The sequence below is a fragment of the Pelophylax lessonae genome (genome assembly GCF_965119305.1).
Source record: "Pelophylax lessonae genome assembly, chromosome: 6".
Taxonomy (NCBI): Eukaryota; Metazoa; Chordata; class Amphibia; order Anura; family Ranidae; genus Pelophylax; species Pelophylax lessonae.
Genome location: NC_138773.1, coordinates 192,235,591 through 192,253,050, shown reverse-complemented (window position 1 = coordinate 192,253,050; position 17,460 = coordinate 192,235,591). Strand labels below are relative to the sequence as shown.

At 42.8% G+C, this 17,460-nt stretch overlaps 1 protein-coding gene across 1 annotated transcript in view; it reads right to left on the bottom strand.

Moving 5' to 3' along the window:
- Positions 1 to 17,460, bottom strand: part of ALS2 (alsin Rho guanine nucleotide exchange factor ALS2) — a 150,934-nt gene that overhangs the window by 108,388 nt on the left and 25,086 nt on the right. The window contains exons 2-4 of the mRNA XM_082260374.1: positions 9,108 to 9,172; positions 6,197 to 6,351; positions 737 to 1,632 (exon numbers count right to left, since the gene is read on the bottom strand). Of these exons, the coding sequence (XP_082116500.1) occupies positions 737 to 1,632; positions 6,197 to 6,351; positions 9,108 to 9,127 (1,071 nt within the window). The 5' untranslated portion in view covers positions 9,128 to 9,172. The remainder of the gene's footprint in view (positions 1 to 736; positions 1,633 to 6,196; positions 6,352 to 9,107; positions 9,173 to 17,460) is intronic.

Genomic DNA, 17,460 nt, shown 5'->3' with positions numbered 1-17,460 from the left:
TTAACCCTTTACTATTGTCCTGCCCTTGTATTCAGGGGTATTGGACGCAAATGGTTACATTTTTACACAATCAAATGGGCTCCCCCCTGACCCTCTGCCCAAAGCAATGTCTATTAGGCCTTCTCTCTACCTCGGAGGAGGACAACACCTTCATATCTTCTTTCAGGAGTCTCTTTCCATGGGCAGAATGTTGATTGCAAGGGTCTTGCTCAGGAAGACACCCCTGACTGTCCAGCAATGGATCACAGCGCTTAATGCTACCCTACCTTACAAAAACAAGTCCTATATATTCAGAGGTTGTCCAAACAAGTGTCACAAGATCTGGCACAGCTGGTTGGAGAATGCTTCCACATGTAGATCAACTTCTGTACAACCTCCCTGCCCATACATGGACTGAAATGTGTCTGATATCTGCTGAAGCGGCTGAATTTCGATCCATGTATGGCTGTTTTTTTTCCCAGCTGAATTCCATTTTTCCTTATTGTGTTAGAAAATGATTTATTACTCAACTTCACCTAATAACCAATTTCTACAATTGTATGGGGACAGTCCTTGATGAGATATTTGAATTGTTTTCTCACATCTGCTTTAATGTATGATAGGCAGACCATATACGATACATAAAAACATTTAAAAACATCTGCGATCTTCAGCTTGTTAAAAAAATTAAAAATTAAAAAGTAACACATCATGGTACAACATAAGAAAAGGCTAATTATTCTGTACAAAATCTTACCTGTGCATACTCTAAAGTGGTATTGTTTAGAGAGGAATCCACATTAGCGGTTTCAGTGTTCGACAGTAAGGTGCTTTCACATATTGGCTTGTCGAAAGTCACATCAATATCACTTTCACAAATACTGGCCACATCAGTGCCAATCTCGGTTTCAGACTCTGCTTGTTTTGGACTTTGTTTACTGCCATCCTGTGTCTCCAAAGAGCCTAAACTAGGCTCTGTTCCTTTAAGCCCAGAGCTCAAAGAAGACAGACTAGTTCTTTTGTCAGGTTGGGATTCTGCCAACATTACTCCTAATGGACAGCAGTGGGCATCAGAAATAATGACATGGTCCTCTTTTTCCGTCATAGTGATTAACAGTTCTCTGCAATGGTTGCATCTCTCCGGCACACTCTTCACATCTCGAGCAAGAGGGCATTGCACCAGAGCCAAGCTGTGAAATGCTCCACACACTACCTGAAGAACTCTACGGCCCGAAAGATGTTCCACTTTTTGAGGCTTGGTCACAGGAAACGTTGAGGTTATTAATCCAAGCTGGCAGCCACTGCCCCAGGCCCAGATCTCTCTACTGACAGACAAGGCGAGAGTATGTTCTTCCCCACAGGACAGCTGTATAACCCGTACCCACAGAGGAGGGGTACATTCCTGATCAGTTATAGTGACTGGCATGGGCTCCGATATTGATGGGCAGTTGGCAATTGCACATTGTCCAGCTGTATTTTCACCCCACATAAACACCATTCCATTGTCCGTTACAGCGCCACAGTGATAACTTCCTGCAGCAACACATATTACATGTTGACCACACAATGTCTTCTCCAACAATGGAGTGCTGCAGGGCACTTCCTGTGAATTCTCCTTCCACGGCTGCTTTCCAAAGCTAAAAATTTCACCGTCTAAATAAAACAAATGGGTTAGATGTATCATATAAACTTAGCACGCTTTAGCAAGTTTTAAACAATGCAGGTCAATCAAGGAAAAGATGATGGAAATAGAAGTACACTGTTGGAAACAGCGGGAGCTTATGGCTAGAATCTTCAGGTTAATATGAGCCTTATCAGAAATATTGTAGAGGAAAAATAATGTTTGTAATTTAGCATATACAATAGCTTGTATAGTGTCACTAATCTTATCTAGTCCTGTGTATCTAACCCACAGCATTATTAGATAAGAATCACTTCACTTGACTCTTTGCATAGTAAGGAAAAGGATTCCAATTTGTAATCTAGTAAAGCCTTATATGCTGGGTACTAATGGGAATTTTGTTGCGTTCAACCCAACAGGCTGAATGGAAAAAAAAGGTACAAGATCACCAAACTAACACATCGGATGTTAGTGCGGGAATCTCCCCGCACAGAGGGACTGCCCCTCACCAGAACACAATGATCAGCGCTCACAGGCATCGCCATACTGACCATTTTTGGTCAATCTTCTGTCCGTATGTACACAAGCATTAGGGTACATTCACACCTGTAAATGCCCCTTGCCTGGGATTACAATGGGAGAACCCCAGCATGGGTTCCTCAGATTAGCTGCGAGTAGGCAGCCCTACTGGAAGCAATGGGAGACTACTAGCTTTCGCAGCTAATTGCGCCCACTCCTATGTAATCTGTCATGTTACGATCACATGCAAAGGATCAGCCCTGGAGGCAGACTGCCTGTGTCCAAGGCTGATCGCTCACATGTGACCACAGCATGACAGATTACATGCAAGTAAGCATGATTAGCTGCGAGAGTCGGCAGCCTCCTATTGCTTTCAATGGGGCTGCCTACTCGTAGCCAATTGTGGGAATACCCGCTGGGGTTCTCCCATGTATTCACAGGTATGTATGAATGCACCCTTTTTACTTTGCTCCTTATCTGCTTTATGTAATAAGCCTGATAGTGTACAGAATTGGACGTGATTGATGTGAAATGATCATATGTCCCTAACAGCAAGTATATATCCCCTGTGCGATTACTTCCAAACAACGACGGGCAGCCGCAGACAGCTGTGACTACTGTCAGCTTGTCATTGCTTTGTACAGACTGCAGTTTTCTGCAAGGTACTTGTTGCTTCATGGCCTATTTGGTTGTGTGAATGACGCCTAAATGTCCAAAAAAAGTGTCAGGATGCAGAACAATCTATTTTACTAATCTGAGTTTTGCATCAATCACATCATGTACACTATCAGACTTCTTAACCTGTTGTTACCGGCGTCATGGAGGTGGGTCTTCTTTTGAGGCACAGCGCAAATGCACACCAACATTGGTGCTGGAAGTACGCTTCATAGTGCATTCCCAGCAGCCCTTACTTTATTCCATGATTAGGACAAACTTGTTCTTAAGCTGGTTATACACGTTTATATTTTTTTCAGAAGCTAACAGAGTCCTTCATGCATACAGAAGAGGTGGATGGAGAAATAACCCCCCACCCCTACTGCAGAATATGCTCATCTGCAGCTGCCCCTTCGACAGACTGATTAAAAAATCAAGCAATCAAGTTCTGTCGAATAGGGGAGCCCACAGACTGATCGAAATCTGGTCAGTGTATGGCCAGTTTTAGCGATACCATATAACACACATTCAAATAGATAAAGTGAATACAGCAGGTGAACATGCCTAACTATTACCTTCAGGCAAAAAAAAAAAACATACCTGGAAAGCATGTTATGAAAGAGGATCAACACTATGAACTAAAGCAAGGGTCTCCAAAAACTTTCTAAACCCAATTTTCTGTCCCCCAGACTTTGGGTGGACTGGGCAGTGGGTGTAGAAAATGCCCCATTATTGGTTTTAGTAGAAAGAATAGTGCCCTGATATTGGTATTAGTAGAAGGAATAGTGCTTTGTGATGTTATTAGAGAGATGAACAGTGCCCAATTGTTGATGCCAGTGGGAGGAATAGAACCCCATTGTTGGTGTCAATGGGTGGAATAATGCCCTAAGGACTGGATAAAGGCAAGCAAAGGGAAACTGATCTAAAACAAGCAGATGCACAACCAGAGTATAATAATGAATGTTACCTATATAACAATATTTATCATAAAATAATCTGGTCCAATAGCAATCTACAAAAAAAAAAAAAAATCATATTATATAATAGAAGAAAAAACAAATCTATAATTAAGTAAGAAGCGTCAAATTCCAGACACACCTTAGCAGCAAAAAAAAAAAAAAAAAGATGGAAATTCCAGGCGTGTCTGGAATTTGATGTAGGTTTCGTTAACATTTTTCAGTGTACTTCAGTTTCTGGTTGTATGTCTGTTCATTTTTTATCATGATGTTAACCCTCTCTATATTTTCCCAGGATTTTATTGTGCCTGAGGGTTAGGTGGCTGGCCTTTTCACCTGATGAGTTTATTTAATCTGTGCAAATGATGACTAAGGACAGAGTCATACAAAAAAGGAAAATATTACTTGCAACATCCATTCTAATAAAGTCAGCTTTTATAAGGAGATTGGAATGTGCTGACAAACTTTGTTCATTTAGTAAATTATACCTGGCCAGATTCTACTTTTTCCTGCACTGCAGACACTTGTCGTGGGTACGACCAGGTGGGCAGGATCCAAAACTATATAGTTAGGGCTGCAGTATACAGAGGTGCATTGATGGGGCATTACAACTTTCACATATATTTGCAAATGTGTGCAACTAAATCCTTATTTTTAATGTGAATTTTTAGACAGGGTCGATTTGTTTTTATTTATTTTTTTGCAGGCTGGCTGGTAAGTGCACTTGGAATTTTTTTAATTGTGATGTGCAAAGCCCTTCCGTATGTACCTTACTGCAAAGGCTAGTTATAGATTGGGGTGGTTGCCACTTATATATGTACAGCATGTTGGCTGGATTTGGCGTGGGGGACACACTGGATGCCTTCAGCTGCCATTGTGTTCTTGCTTTGTGTCCAATGCGTTCCTGTTCCTTTAAGAGGATGGGACTCCTTCAGGCAAACCTGACCTTAAGGCCCCTTTCACACATGGGAGTCCGTCGGCGGACTCCGTTTTTCTCAGCCGGGGATCGATCCGCCGATTCCCCACTGAGTAGGCGGATGGCAGCTCTGTCTCTGCGCTGTGTGCGGAGACGGAGCTGTCAGGGCCCCGCTGTTATCTATGGGGGAATCGGATAGGAACGGACCGCCTGTCCGTTCTCATCTGATCCGATGGACAGATGGAAAATAGAGTTTCCATCCGTACAGATTTGACGGACCAGATCAGATCGGATGTCAGCGGACATGTCACCGCTGACATCCGATGCCCCATAGACATACATGGGGCATCCATTCAGATCCGCCTGAAAAACTGACAGGTGTATCTGAACGGTCCGCTAGTGTGAAAGGGGCCTAAAGTAGATGTACAGCCAAAGCTCATTTGGCTGTACATCTCCTATGAATCACGTTCTGCATTCCCGTGACCCATTTTCACCAGAAAACAGTCTGAAGTCCGCTCTCTGCTGACATCACAGATGTTGGTCCAGGCACCGCGTCATCACGACCACAGAGTCGGGATCCGCCAGATGCCTGGACTGACACCCAGCTCCCCACTCCCCATCCCTCTACAACCGAGCGCTTCAGTGAGCGAGGAGGAGGCAGAGCAGAGAGCTGCTGACTGGGAGCTGTCAAAACCGAGTGATTGACCCTCTTTAATGTGAATTGTTAGACAGGGTCAATTGTTTTCAGGCTAGCTGGTAAGTGTGCTAGGAAATGTTCTATTGTTTGTGATGGGTAGGGTCACTGCTGTAATGAGCAGAATCCTTTTTCTGTCAATGATCTGTGCCTGGCTAAACCAATAGGACTACCCAGCAATGGGTTAAGGATCCAAGGATATTCTGCCTAAACATGGCCACTATGTTGCAATCTATGTGGGTCAAGGACCTACCTAAACAATCTTGTCAATTTATATTCTGCCAGGTGGCTCTTATGCTCTAATTATCATAAGTAAGTACAAGTTGTACAAAATAAAGTGTGTGTGAGGCAAGCTAAGTGTACACCGGCCACTCAAGCAGTAGTGGCAGATGTTTTTTGTATTTAAGGCTAGCTACATGCACACTGGTTATTTAGCCCATTTGCATCAAATACCAGCATTTTTGGCCACCACAAAAATATATAGCAGGCTGACATATACGAAAGCTGGACACTGTATTGAATGGTACTCACATTTAGGGCTGTAGGAAATTCCTTCATTCTAGGCAAACATTCCTGAATGCAAACAAAGTGCAGCTACGTCCAGCTGTTGCATATTTTGCCCATCATAGATTTGACAGGCTGCTGGCAGCAGAGCGGGGAGATGCACCTGTGCCTTCTGGGTGCCCAATAACACTGGGATTTGACACACATGGGCTAAATGCCCAGTTTGCATGGGGCCTTTAGAAGAAAGGTGTAATCTGCTCTAGTCAATTTATAAGGAACATACAGTATATAAACATTGGATATAATGTATTTCTAACAATAGAGATTAGTACCTAGGAGCTGAGCATACATACCGCTGGTGAGCAGCAAGCCATGATGAATCCCAAGGCTGGCTTGTAGTACTGTTTTTGCCCCCAAGCCATGAAGCCTCTCTGGTGTGGCCTGAGCTGACCCCACCTGCCACACATGTACATCGCCTCTCTCTTTAGCTCCTTCGGAGTCTTCCAAACTAAAAGAAACGTATAGTATTTAATGGATACAAAGACATCACACAATACATGTTCACAAACAGCTGTTACTTCCTAACAAACTTCCAAATTTACAGATTGCAGAATGCTAAATTGTTTACTGGTAATCTATAGCAGTTCAGCAAAAGTGTAAAGCCAACGCTACACGGATTGAAATTTGGCCGGTTCAGCAGGGACAGGCCGAATTTCAGAAAATGTTACTGCAGCCATTTTACTGAAACCCTTTGATCTGAAAATCTTATTTTTTTGAAAATGACTTATTTTATAAAAAAATGTTCACAAATTCTGTTCACAAAAAAGCTCTGGCAGAGGAGGGTTTGGGTGGAAGGTGGAGATGGAGTGTTAGGCTGTCGGAGGCCATTGAGAGTGGCCCCCTAGTCTGGGAGGGGGGGTGGGGTGAACTCAGGCCAAGGTTCGGGCGCGAAAGGGACCACTCTTCATGACACACATGGGGATCCTGACCAGGAGGCATGGGGACATAGAGAGGGCAGCAGAACACTGTCAGGCAAATCTCCAGGGAGAAAGACAGCCAGGAGGGTTGGTAAGTGAAGGGACTGGGTAAAAGCAGTCTGGGATGGATGAAGTCAGTTTGGGAGGACTGTGGAGAAGTAGCCAGGAGGGTTAGTGAAAGGAGCAGCTGCAGCCAGGCAGGCTGGCAGTGCCTGAAGAGGTGGTACTGGGACCAGTAGCCATAGGAATAGGACAGTTAAGCACCAAGACCTATTTTTCTGCTTCGCTACCAAAGGGGCCCGTGGTCCCTGCATGCAAAGGGCATTTGCTCTGGAGTTGACTGAGTCTGTGTTGGATCAATCTGTCAGTGCTAGCTGGTCCTGGGAGATGTAGTTCTATAAGCAAGTTTGTGCTGGAGGTAAAAGTGGAGAAGTATATATATATATATATATATATATATACACACACACACACACACACACATACACACATACACACACACACACATACTGGATATATATAGTTGTGTCTCTGAAGAAATCCTTGTTGATCTTGATCAAGTGGGCATCCCATAATAACCCTATCCGCATCCAAGTTTAATCTCCCTAATAAAAAACAAAATCAAAGCTGCAAGGACTGATCTCTGACTCCAGCATGTATGGGAAATTAGTGTGCCTGGCTGTGATGGGTGGGAGAAACCCATATTCACCAGCGTCTCCTACGGGAGTAGAGCTACACGTGCATGCTTCCCTGTGCCAACTGCCAGGTCTGAGAACTGTCACATGGGGTGCAGGGGGTGTACCTAGCAGAATGCAAGCCCAGACAAAGTATGGTGGGCATTTGCATAAGACTTTTGTAGATTTCAGTATGGGAAGTTAAAAGCACAGATTTATACATAATCACTGAAGAAGGACTTCAACAACCATGAACACAACCATGTCAATATGACATACAGGGTCTAGAAGAGATCAACACTCTAGATCGGTCCCAGACGAAGTTATGGGGTCGACTTGGATTTAAAATATTTAAATATAAAATGGGATATAAAGGGGAATAAATACTTAAATATCCATTGGCCTCTGCATAGTCGACTTTAATGCCATCGCCCTTGTTTAGATGGCAACTGTTTTATATGTTTTCAAAAAATACTTAAATATCCTATTTAATAGAAGAATGGATCTAGTAGAAATCCAAACGCAATATTCCCCACACACATGCACAATCAAGATAACCGGCAGTTCAGTGACGCTGGGTGTTGTAATGACCATAGGTTGGAAACCGTGGATACTCAAAGTGAAGAAATGTCATCAGCACACCAAGGATTCCTCAAAAGGGTCCAAAGCTTTATTCCGTGGTCACATATTCGACAGGCAGCAAACTTTCGGAGCCACGCAGAGCCCCTTCATCAGGCAAGTGACGATCAGGGTTACTTGCCTGATGAAGGGGCCCTGCATGGCTCCGAAACGTTGCTAGATATCTATAATGTGACCACAGAATAAAGCTTTGGACCCTTTCGAAGAATCCTTGTTGTGTGGATGACATTTCTTCACTTCTATTAGGAATCCAGGTACAGAGTACATAGCAATGAAGAGATCCGTAGATAGAAATAGCACAAGGGGGAAAAAAAATAAAAATAAAAATAAAAAAAAAGAGTAGGGGAGGGTGTGGGAAAGCCACTGACAGGGATGACTCCCGAGACTAACAAGTCAAGTTTTATTATTGTCTGTGTCAACACTGGTCGCCTGGAGAGGAAGTCCAGTCCAACTGCCCCAACAGGGACACAGGCAGTTGGACTGTAAGCCTTTCCCACTCTAACCAACACCAAAAATATGTACTCCCTCCAGAGGTAGTTCTGGCCAGCTCAGTAGATTATATACTGGATACTAATATTTATAGGTAAAGTTGATCCAGGGAATATCCGATTGCCTCACGGGGGATTAGGAAGGAATTTTTTTCCCTGCTGTAGCAAATTGGATCATGCTTTGCTGGGGTTTTTCACATTCCTCTGGATCAATTGTGGGTATAAGGTTATGTATATGGGATTGTATGGTTGGTTTTTTTTTTATTGGTTGAACTACATGGAGTTTTCTTTTTTCAACTTGAATAACAATGTAACTAGGTTTTAGCAGAACTGAATTATTCTGTTAACATTTTCCTCCTGGCACTAGAAGAGTCAAGCTGTGCCCTTGTGCACAAACCAGCACTGGATGCATTTTGGATGGGTAACAAAATGTAAAAACGCTCTGTAAGAATTACAATTCAATTTAATCCAGCATACCATACATACCTTTCTTTCTGTGTGTCCATGGGTCAGCATCCCAAATTACTTATCCAGAAAGATAATAAATAAAGCTGAAAATAAAAAATAAAAATAGGAACATGAAATTTTAAGAAACTGACTTCTAGAAACCCATGACAGTTGTCAACACATTGCTGAATATCTAAAGCACACAGTGTACAGGCAAACACGGGGCCAGCTGTGTCTCATGACCCATTCATGTAGTAAATTACAGGCAGCTGCCGGATGGGTACACCCGACTTGGAAATAAACAGGGGGAACGTTTACTGGTTAATAACAGCACTTCATTTAATGAAAAATAAATTGAGCGAAAAATCTCCACAAAATATCAATAAAGTAAAAAACAAATTATATAAAAAAAAAATACTACAAAGCTGTCCACACATCGCAATCTAATTGTACAATCTGTATACAAAGTATCTAGCCTAAAAAGATAGGCACCTGCACCTAACTGTAAAACATTTGTTAATGCCGAAGCACAATTTTGCAACTTTGACAGATATGTACAGTTTTATTATGCAGTATAGAAATACGATTGTTCCAAACTTAATAAATGCAGCAAAGGGGGCAATACCAAAAAAATGGTTAGATACATAAAAGCCCTACCCGCAGAGATTAGTTCAACAGAATTAAATATATTTTATATATATATATATATATATATATATATATATATATATATATATATATATATATATATATATATATATATATATACACACATATACATACACATGCATACACACACACTCACAACATGGAGTATTTGGGCAGTAGACATGAGGAACAAGCAGAAAGTTTCTCAAATAAATGGAGAAAATGGGCAGAATTTAAAAAGACCAACAAAAATATGGCAATATAGGTGGATTAGGGGGATAACTGGAGACTGAAATTCCTAATAGAAGTAAACTAAGTAGTTGGAGAGGAGACCCAACAAAGGAAAGCGGTATAATGGGGAGGGGGTGGGATCACGGGATTTGGGGAAATGGGGGGGAAAGGATGCAATGGAAATAGGTGAAGTATTTTGTATGTGTTGGATACACTGAATTTAAAATGAATAAAAATGTATAATAATAATAATAATAATAAAAAAAAAAAAAAAAACTGTACATATCATCACAACTACTTTGTGCATCCAGGTGGATTATATCTTTTTTTATGACAAATTGGGTTTATTTGGTGGTAAATGGTAATGCATCTCTCCTGATTTTTTTGCTTTATTGTCAAAGGAAAACTGGCCCAAAATAGTAAAAAATATAGTAAAAAAAAAAAAAAAAAAAAAACCACGAAATTTACCTGTAAAATTTATTGTTATTACCATAACCTACTAACAAAGAATAATTCAAAACAAATTCTTCTGCTCCAGATGATCACAGCGATATGACATATGTGTATGTCAGTTGTTGTATATACCCGTAGTACAGCCCAGAAACAATAGTGCACATTGCTTTTTATTTTTTTATCCTACCTAAAGAACACATGAACGGACACTGATAAAAATTCAAAAAATGTTTTTTTTTTTTTCTTTTAAATCCTGCCCAAAATATACGGATCATGACCTTTGACCTTGACTAATCCTGGCATGGACCTAGATCATACGTTGGCCTATATATTTTTCTTTTTTTTTTTTTTTTTTTTTACACAGTTGTATTATTTTTTTCCCATCTACAAGGGGGAAGAGAGAGACAGAGACATACAATGCATGACATACAATGCATCTCTTCCCTCCATTCACAGAGAAAGAGAGACACAGGGGTGGGCTTCACAGTGACGGATCAGAGGCTATCACAGCGATCAGGTGACTTGGAACTGAGAGTCCCAGGTCCCGATCATTAGTACGAGACTCAGGGCTCTGTTCTTGGAGCGCGCTGTCCAGCGCACTCCCAGCACAGAGACAGATGCGGCTCCATGAAAAAAAGAGCAGTCCAGTGGGACCGCAAATATACTTACAGTTGGCACAAAGAGGTTAAAGTGGTTGTAAAACTTAATAAAAATAACAAACATACCTATACTTAAAAAATATATACACAAAAAGGTATATTCCGCGCGCCAAGGAGTTACAAGAGTGTTTTTTTTTTTTTTATATAAATTTTAAATGGTAGATGTTTTTAAACTCTGGCCTGAAAGAAATAAGCTTTGCAGCTGCTGTATGTGTAAGTAGGATGTCCTTGTTGGCAAATACATTCTCAATTAGAAAGTGCAAGTACTCTGGCCGTGACAAACAATTCCTTGTAAATAGGTGAAGTAAATCACTTACCAAATGAGGTGGGTTCTATATGCCGTATGGCACTAGAACCGATCGCGCTTGCAAAGCCCACTGGGCTTAAGACATTATTCCCCTCTGTGTGGTCCTCCGGAATGCTGGAATTCCTCTATGCTCCGGGGTGCTCGATCGGTGATACCATGTGGGGGAGAAAGAAGACTCCAAATAGTGTGATAAGGTTTAAAGAAATTCTTTATTTCTCCATAGCTCAGGTTAAAATTCTTTAAAAGCTGTACAACATTACTGGTGGTCTAGCGGTGCGAGTTGCTCGTCCTCCTCGCGGAGCTAACCAACTCACTTCCGGCTTGCGTTCCACCACTATCGTGACGTAATGACGCTGTGCGGTCCAAGCCGACGCGTTTCGTCACTTCAGGGTGACGTCCTCAGAGCTTGTTGTACAGCTTTTAAAGAATTTTAACCTGAGCTATGGAGAAAAAGAATTTCTTTAAACCTTATCACACTATTTGGAGCCTTCTTTCTCCCCCCACATGGTATCACCGATCGAGCACCCCGGAGCAAAGAGGAATTCCAGCATTCCGGAGGACCACACAGAGGGGAAAAATCTCTTAAGCCCAGTGGGCTTTGCAAGCGCGATCGGTTCTAGTAAATCGCTATAAGATATATATATAGATATAAATAGCCAAGAACGATTGTCCAAAATATATAAAGTGACTTCTGTGCTCCAGATAAATAAAAAGTAGGATGTCCTTGTTGGCAAATAAATCCTCAATTAGAAAGTGCAAGTGCTCTGGCCGTGACAAACAATTCCTTGTAAATAGGTGAAGTGAATCACTTAACAAATGAGGTGGGCTCTATATGCCGTATGGCACTAGAACCGATCGCGCTTGCAAAGCCCACTGGGCTTAAGAGATTTTTCCCCTCTGTGTGGTCCTCCGGAATGCTGGAATTCCTCTTTGCTCCGGGGTGCTCGATCGGTGATACCATGTGGGGGAGAAAGAAGGCTCCAAATAGTGTGATATTAAAATTCTTTAAAAGCTGTACAACATTACTGGTGGTCTGTTAAGTGATTCACTTCACCTATTTACAAGGAATTGTTTGTCACGGCCAGAGCACTTGCACTTTCTAATTGAGGATTTATTTGCCAACAAGGACATCCTACTTTTTATTTATCTGGAGCACAGAAGTCACTTTATATATTTTGGACAATCGTTCTTGGCTATTTATATCTATATATATATCTTATAGCGATTTATATTCCTTACATACTAATTGGTTCTGTTTTTATCTATTTATGTTTATTCACTTTGCACTGATTTGCACAATTAATTAATTGATGGAATTTACTCTGATGTCTTTTTGATTATTGATATTTGTCATATATAATTTACACTGGTAATACACATACCAAAAATAGAGAATAGAGATATCTGCATCTATAGTTCATAGCAAGCGCTGTATTTGATCTCCTATGGAGATCATATATACCATACCTATACTTACCGGCCCTTCCTCCTCATCAGGTGCTCCCAGGGAAAGCTGCTTTCTCTGGGGGCACCTGTGCGTGCTCGCTCCTGGGTCCCGCTGACACCCACTGCCATCCGCATCCGATCCTGTGCTGAAATCTGGACGGATGGAAACCCTATTTTTCCATCCGTTCAGTAATCGGAGCGGAGCGGATCTGATGAGAGCGGACAAGCGGTCCGCTCTCCTCCGATCCCCCATAGAGGGCAGCGGGTGCTGAGACACCTCCTTCTCCGCTCTGCAAGCGGAGACAGAGCTGTCATCCGCCCGGCTCAGCGGGGATCGCGGATCGATCCCCGCTGAGCAACACGGATCCGCCTGCGGAGGCGGACCGTGTGAAAGAAGCCTAAGGCTCCTTTCACACACTCCGTCCGTTGGACGAAGTCCGTTTTTCTCAGCGGGGGATCGAGCCGCCGATCCCCCGCTGAGCAGCAGGAGGGCAGCAGTGTCTCCGCGCTGTGTGCGGAGACACAGCTGACAGTTCCCCGTGCATCTCTATGGGGGAAATCGGATGTCAACGGACCGTCAGTCCGTTCTCACCCGATCCCATCCGATCCGATGGATGGATGGAAAATAGGGTTTCCATCCGTCCAGATTTGACGGATCGGATCGGATGTCAGCGGACATGTCTCCACTGACATCCGATGCCCCATAGGAATGCATGGGGGGACCGTTCAGATCCGCCAAAAAAACGGACAGGCGGATCTGAACGGTCCGCCTGTGTGAAAGGGGCCTAAGGCTGGCCATACACTATACAATTTTCTTATTCAATTTCCTTTAGATTTACCTTAAACTATGTAGTACAAGGGCCTGCCTGATTGCATACAAATTGAAAGTTTGTAGGCTTGACCCTATAGTACATGGTTTTGGTAAATCTAAAGGAAAGTTGAACAAGAAAATTGTATAGTGTATGGCCAGCCTTACTCAGGTGAGTTTGCTGGCCAATCAAGCACAGTGAAACCATGATCATAAAACCAGGTATGGGTACATTTGGCAGTGTGGGCAGGTGCCAAGTCCTGCTGGAAAATGAAATCAGCATCTCCATAAAGCTGGTCAGCAGAGGGAAGCGTGGAGTGCTCTAGAATTTCCTGGAAGAGGGATGCACTGACTTTGGACTTGATAAAACACAGTGGACGAACAGCAGCAGATGACATGGCTCCTCAAATCACTGACTGTGGAAACTTCACACTGGACCTCATGCAACTTGGATTCTGTGCCTCTCCACTCTTCCTCTAGACCAGGGGTCTTCAAACTACAGCCCTCCAGTTGTTTGGGAACTACAATTCCCATCATGCCTAATCATGTCTGTGAATGTCAGAGTTTTATAATGCCTCATGGGATATGTAGTTCCGCAACAGCTGGAGGGCCGTAGTTTGAGGATCCCTGCTCTAGACTCTGGGACCTTGATTTCCAAACGAAATGCAAAATTACTTTCATCTGAAAAGAGGACTTTGGACCAATGAGCAACAGTCAAGTCCTTTTTCTCCTTAGCCCAGGTAAGACGCTTCTAACGTCTCTGGTTCAGGAGTGGCTTGACACAAGGAATACGACAGTTGTAATCCATGTCCTGGGTATGTCTGTGTGTGGTGCCTCTTGAAGCACTGACACCAGCCGTGGTCCACTCCTTGTGAATCTCCTCCAAATTCTTGAATGGCCTTTGCTTCACAATCCTCTCAAGACTGTTTCTTATGCACCTTTTTCTACTGCACTTTTTCCTTCCACTCAACTTTCCATTAATATGCTTGGATACAGAACTCTGAACAGCCAGCTTTTTTTGGAAAAGACCTTTTGCGACTCACCCTCCTTGTGGAGGGTGTCATTTACTGTCTTCTGGACAACTGTCAAGTCAGCAGTCTTCCCCAGGATTGTGTAACCTGCTGAACCAGACTGAGAGACCATTTAAAGGCTCAGGAAACCTTTACAGGTGTTTTGAGTCAATTAGCTGATTATAGTCCCGGTTCACATCGCTAAGTGGTTCACACTGAAATCTGCGAATCACCGGGGGTTTCAATGTAAAGTTAATGACACCCCCAGATAAGTTTGCAGGTCGCAGTGCGAACTGTGAAATGGTGCAGGAATCGGACTGCATAGGTGTGAACACCCATGCAATCCGATTCTAGGCGAACCCAAAAAAAAAAAAAGGATCTTGCACCTTTTTGGTGTGAATGTGATGTTATTTCAGCCATACAAAATGTCGCATCACACAGACATCGCATGTGATCTGCACAGCAATGCGGTGCAAATCACATGTGATGTCTGGCATCACACTAGTATGAATCGGCACATAGTGTGATACTATAAGTCTACAATATTGAACTTTTTCACAAGATTCACATTTTCTGAGATACTGTATTTTGGGTTTTAACTAGCTGTAAGCCATAATCCTCAAAATAAAAGAAAGAAATGCTTGAAATATATCACTCTGTGTGTAATTATCTATACAATATATGAATTTCACTGAGTTTCACAAAATTTCTGAAATAAATTAACTTTTTTAAGAGAATTCAAATTTTTAAAATGTACCTGTAGTTTGCCGCACATTGGTCTGCATGGCTGTAGTCCCAGAAGGAAGCCTCTTCTAAAGATGATGCACAAGAAAGCCCGCAAACAGTTTGTTGAAAATAACCAGAGTAAGGACATGGATTACTGGAACCATGTCCTGTGGTCTGATGAAACCAAGATAAACTTATTTGGTTCAGATGGTGTCAAGCGTGTGTGGCAGCAACCAGGTGAGAAGTACAAAGACAAGTGTGTCTTGCCTGCAGTCAAGCATGGTGTAGGGAGTGCCATGGTCTGGGGCGGCATGAGTGCTTCCGGCACTGGGGAGCTACAGTACATTGAGGGAACTATGAATGACAACATGTACTGTGACATACTGAAGCAGAGCATGATCCCATCCCTTCGGAGACTGGGTTGCAGGGCAGTATTCCAACATGATAAACGAGTCCAAACACACCTCCAAGACGATTACCACCTTGCTAAAGAAGCTGAGGGTAAAGGTGATGGACTGGCCAAGCATGTCTCCAGACCTAAACTCTGGTGAGCATTTGTGGGGCATCCTCAAATGGAAGGTTGAGGAACGCAAGGTCTCAAACATCCACCAGCTCCATGATATCGTCATGAAGGAGTGGAAGAGGAAACCAGCGGCAACTTATGAAGCTCTGGTGAACTCCATGCCCAAGAAGGTTAAGGCAGTGCTGGAAAATAATGGTGGCCACACAAAAATATTGACACTTTGGGCCCAATTTTTGGGGGGTGTACTCACTTTTGCTGTCAGCAGTTTAGACATTAATGGCTGTGTGTTGAGTTACTTTAAGGGGACAGCAAATTTACACTGTTATACAAGCTGTATACTCACTACTTTACATTGTAGCAAAGTGTAATTTCTTCTGTGTTGTCGCAAGAAAAGGTATAATAAAATATTTACAGAAATGTGAGGGGTGTACTTACTTTTGTGAGATACTGTACATGTACATCATTGTGTTCAATCGGTTATACATGGCCCATGACTGCAGCTGTCAGCCATAACCCCGGTATTGTTTTTTCCCCTCCAGCGATGCCCTACATCTAAAAGCAATCCTAGCAGCTTACTAGCCGCTGGATCGCTTTTACAAGCAGCGGGAGAGGTTGTCGCCACTGCAGCTCTCTTGTGCTTTTCCAAGCTCTCCCATTGCATCGGAGAGCCCAGCATCTGATCCGGCAGTTGTGGCCACTTGCAATAGAAGTGATCAGGGACTGAACGCCCCGGATCATCTCTATGGTCTAGGGCAGTGGTCCTCAACTCCGGTCCTCAGGGCCCACTAACAGGCCAGATTTTAAGTATTACCTTGTGGAGATGCAGACTAGAGTACTGCAATCACTGAGCAGCAAATGATATCACCTGGGATGTATTTCAGTTATCTTGCAAACCTGGCCTGTTAGTGGGCCCTGAGGGCCAGGGTTGAGGACCACTGGTCTAGGGGACTGGAAGCGACAAGTAATTTGTCACTTTCCGTTGTGTAAATGTAAAACAGAGCCATTTTCTTTTTTTTCAATAAAAGCTTGCAATCAATTTGTTTTTCCTTTTCTTGATCTCATGGCTTCAAGGGTAGAGAAGAGATCTGGGATCTTTAGACCCTGATGTCTCTACAAAGAGGACCTGTCAAGCTTTATTGCCATTACAAGGGATGATCAAAAATAAAAATAAATTAAGGGGACAGTGTAAAAATACTATTTTTAAAATAAAAAAAAAAAAAAAAATTTATAGCACCCTCCCATTCCCCTGTGCTTGTGTGCAAAGGCAAACGCCTCGACTATTGCAACTCCCTCCTCATTGGATTACCCTTACATAGATTATCCCCCCTTCAATCCATAATGAATGCTGCTGCAAGACTTATCCACCTTACCAACCGTTCAGTGTCCTCCAACCCTCTCTGCCAATCCCTTCATTGGCTTCCACTCACCCAACGAATAAAATTCAAAGTGCTAACAATTAGGGATGCACCGAAATTTCGGCCACCGAAATTATCGGCCGAAAATGAGCCTCTCTCATTTCGGCCCATAATGGGTTAACATTGCCGAAAATAATGGCCGCCGTGGGGAAGGAGGAGGGCGCAG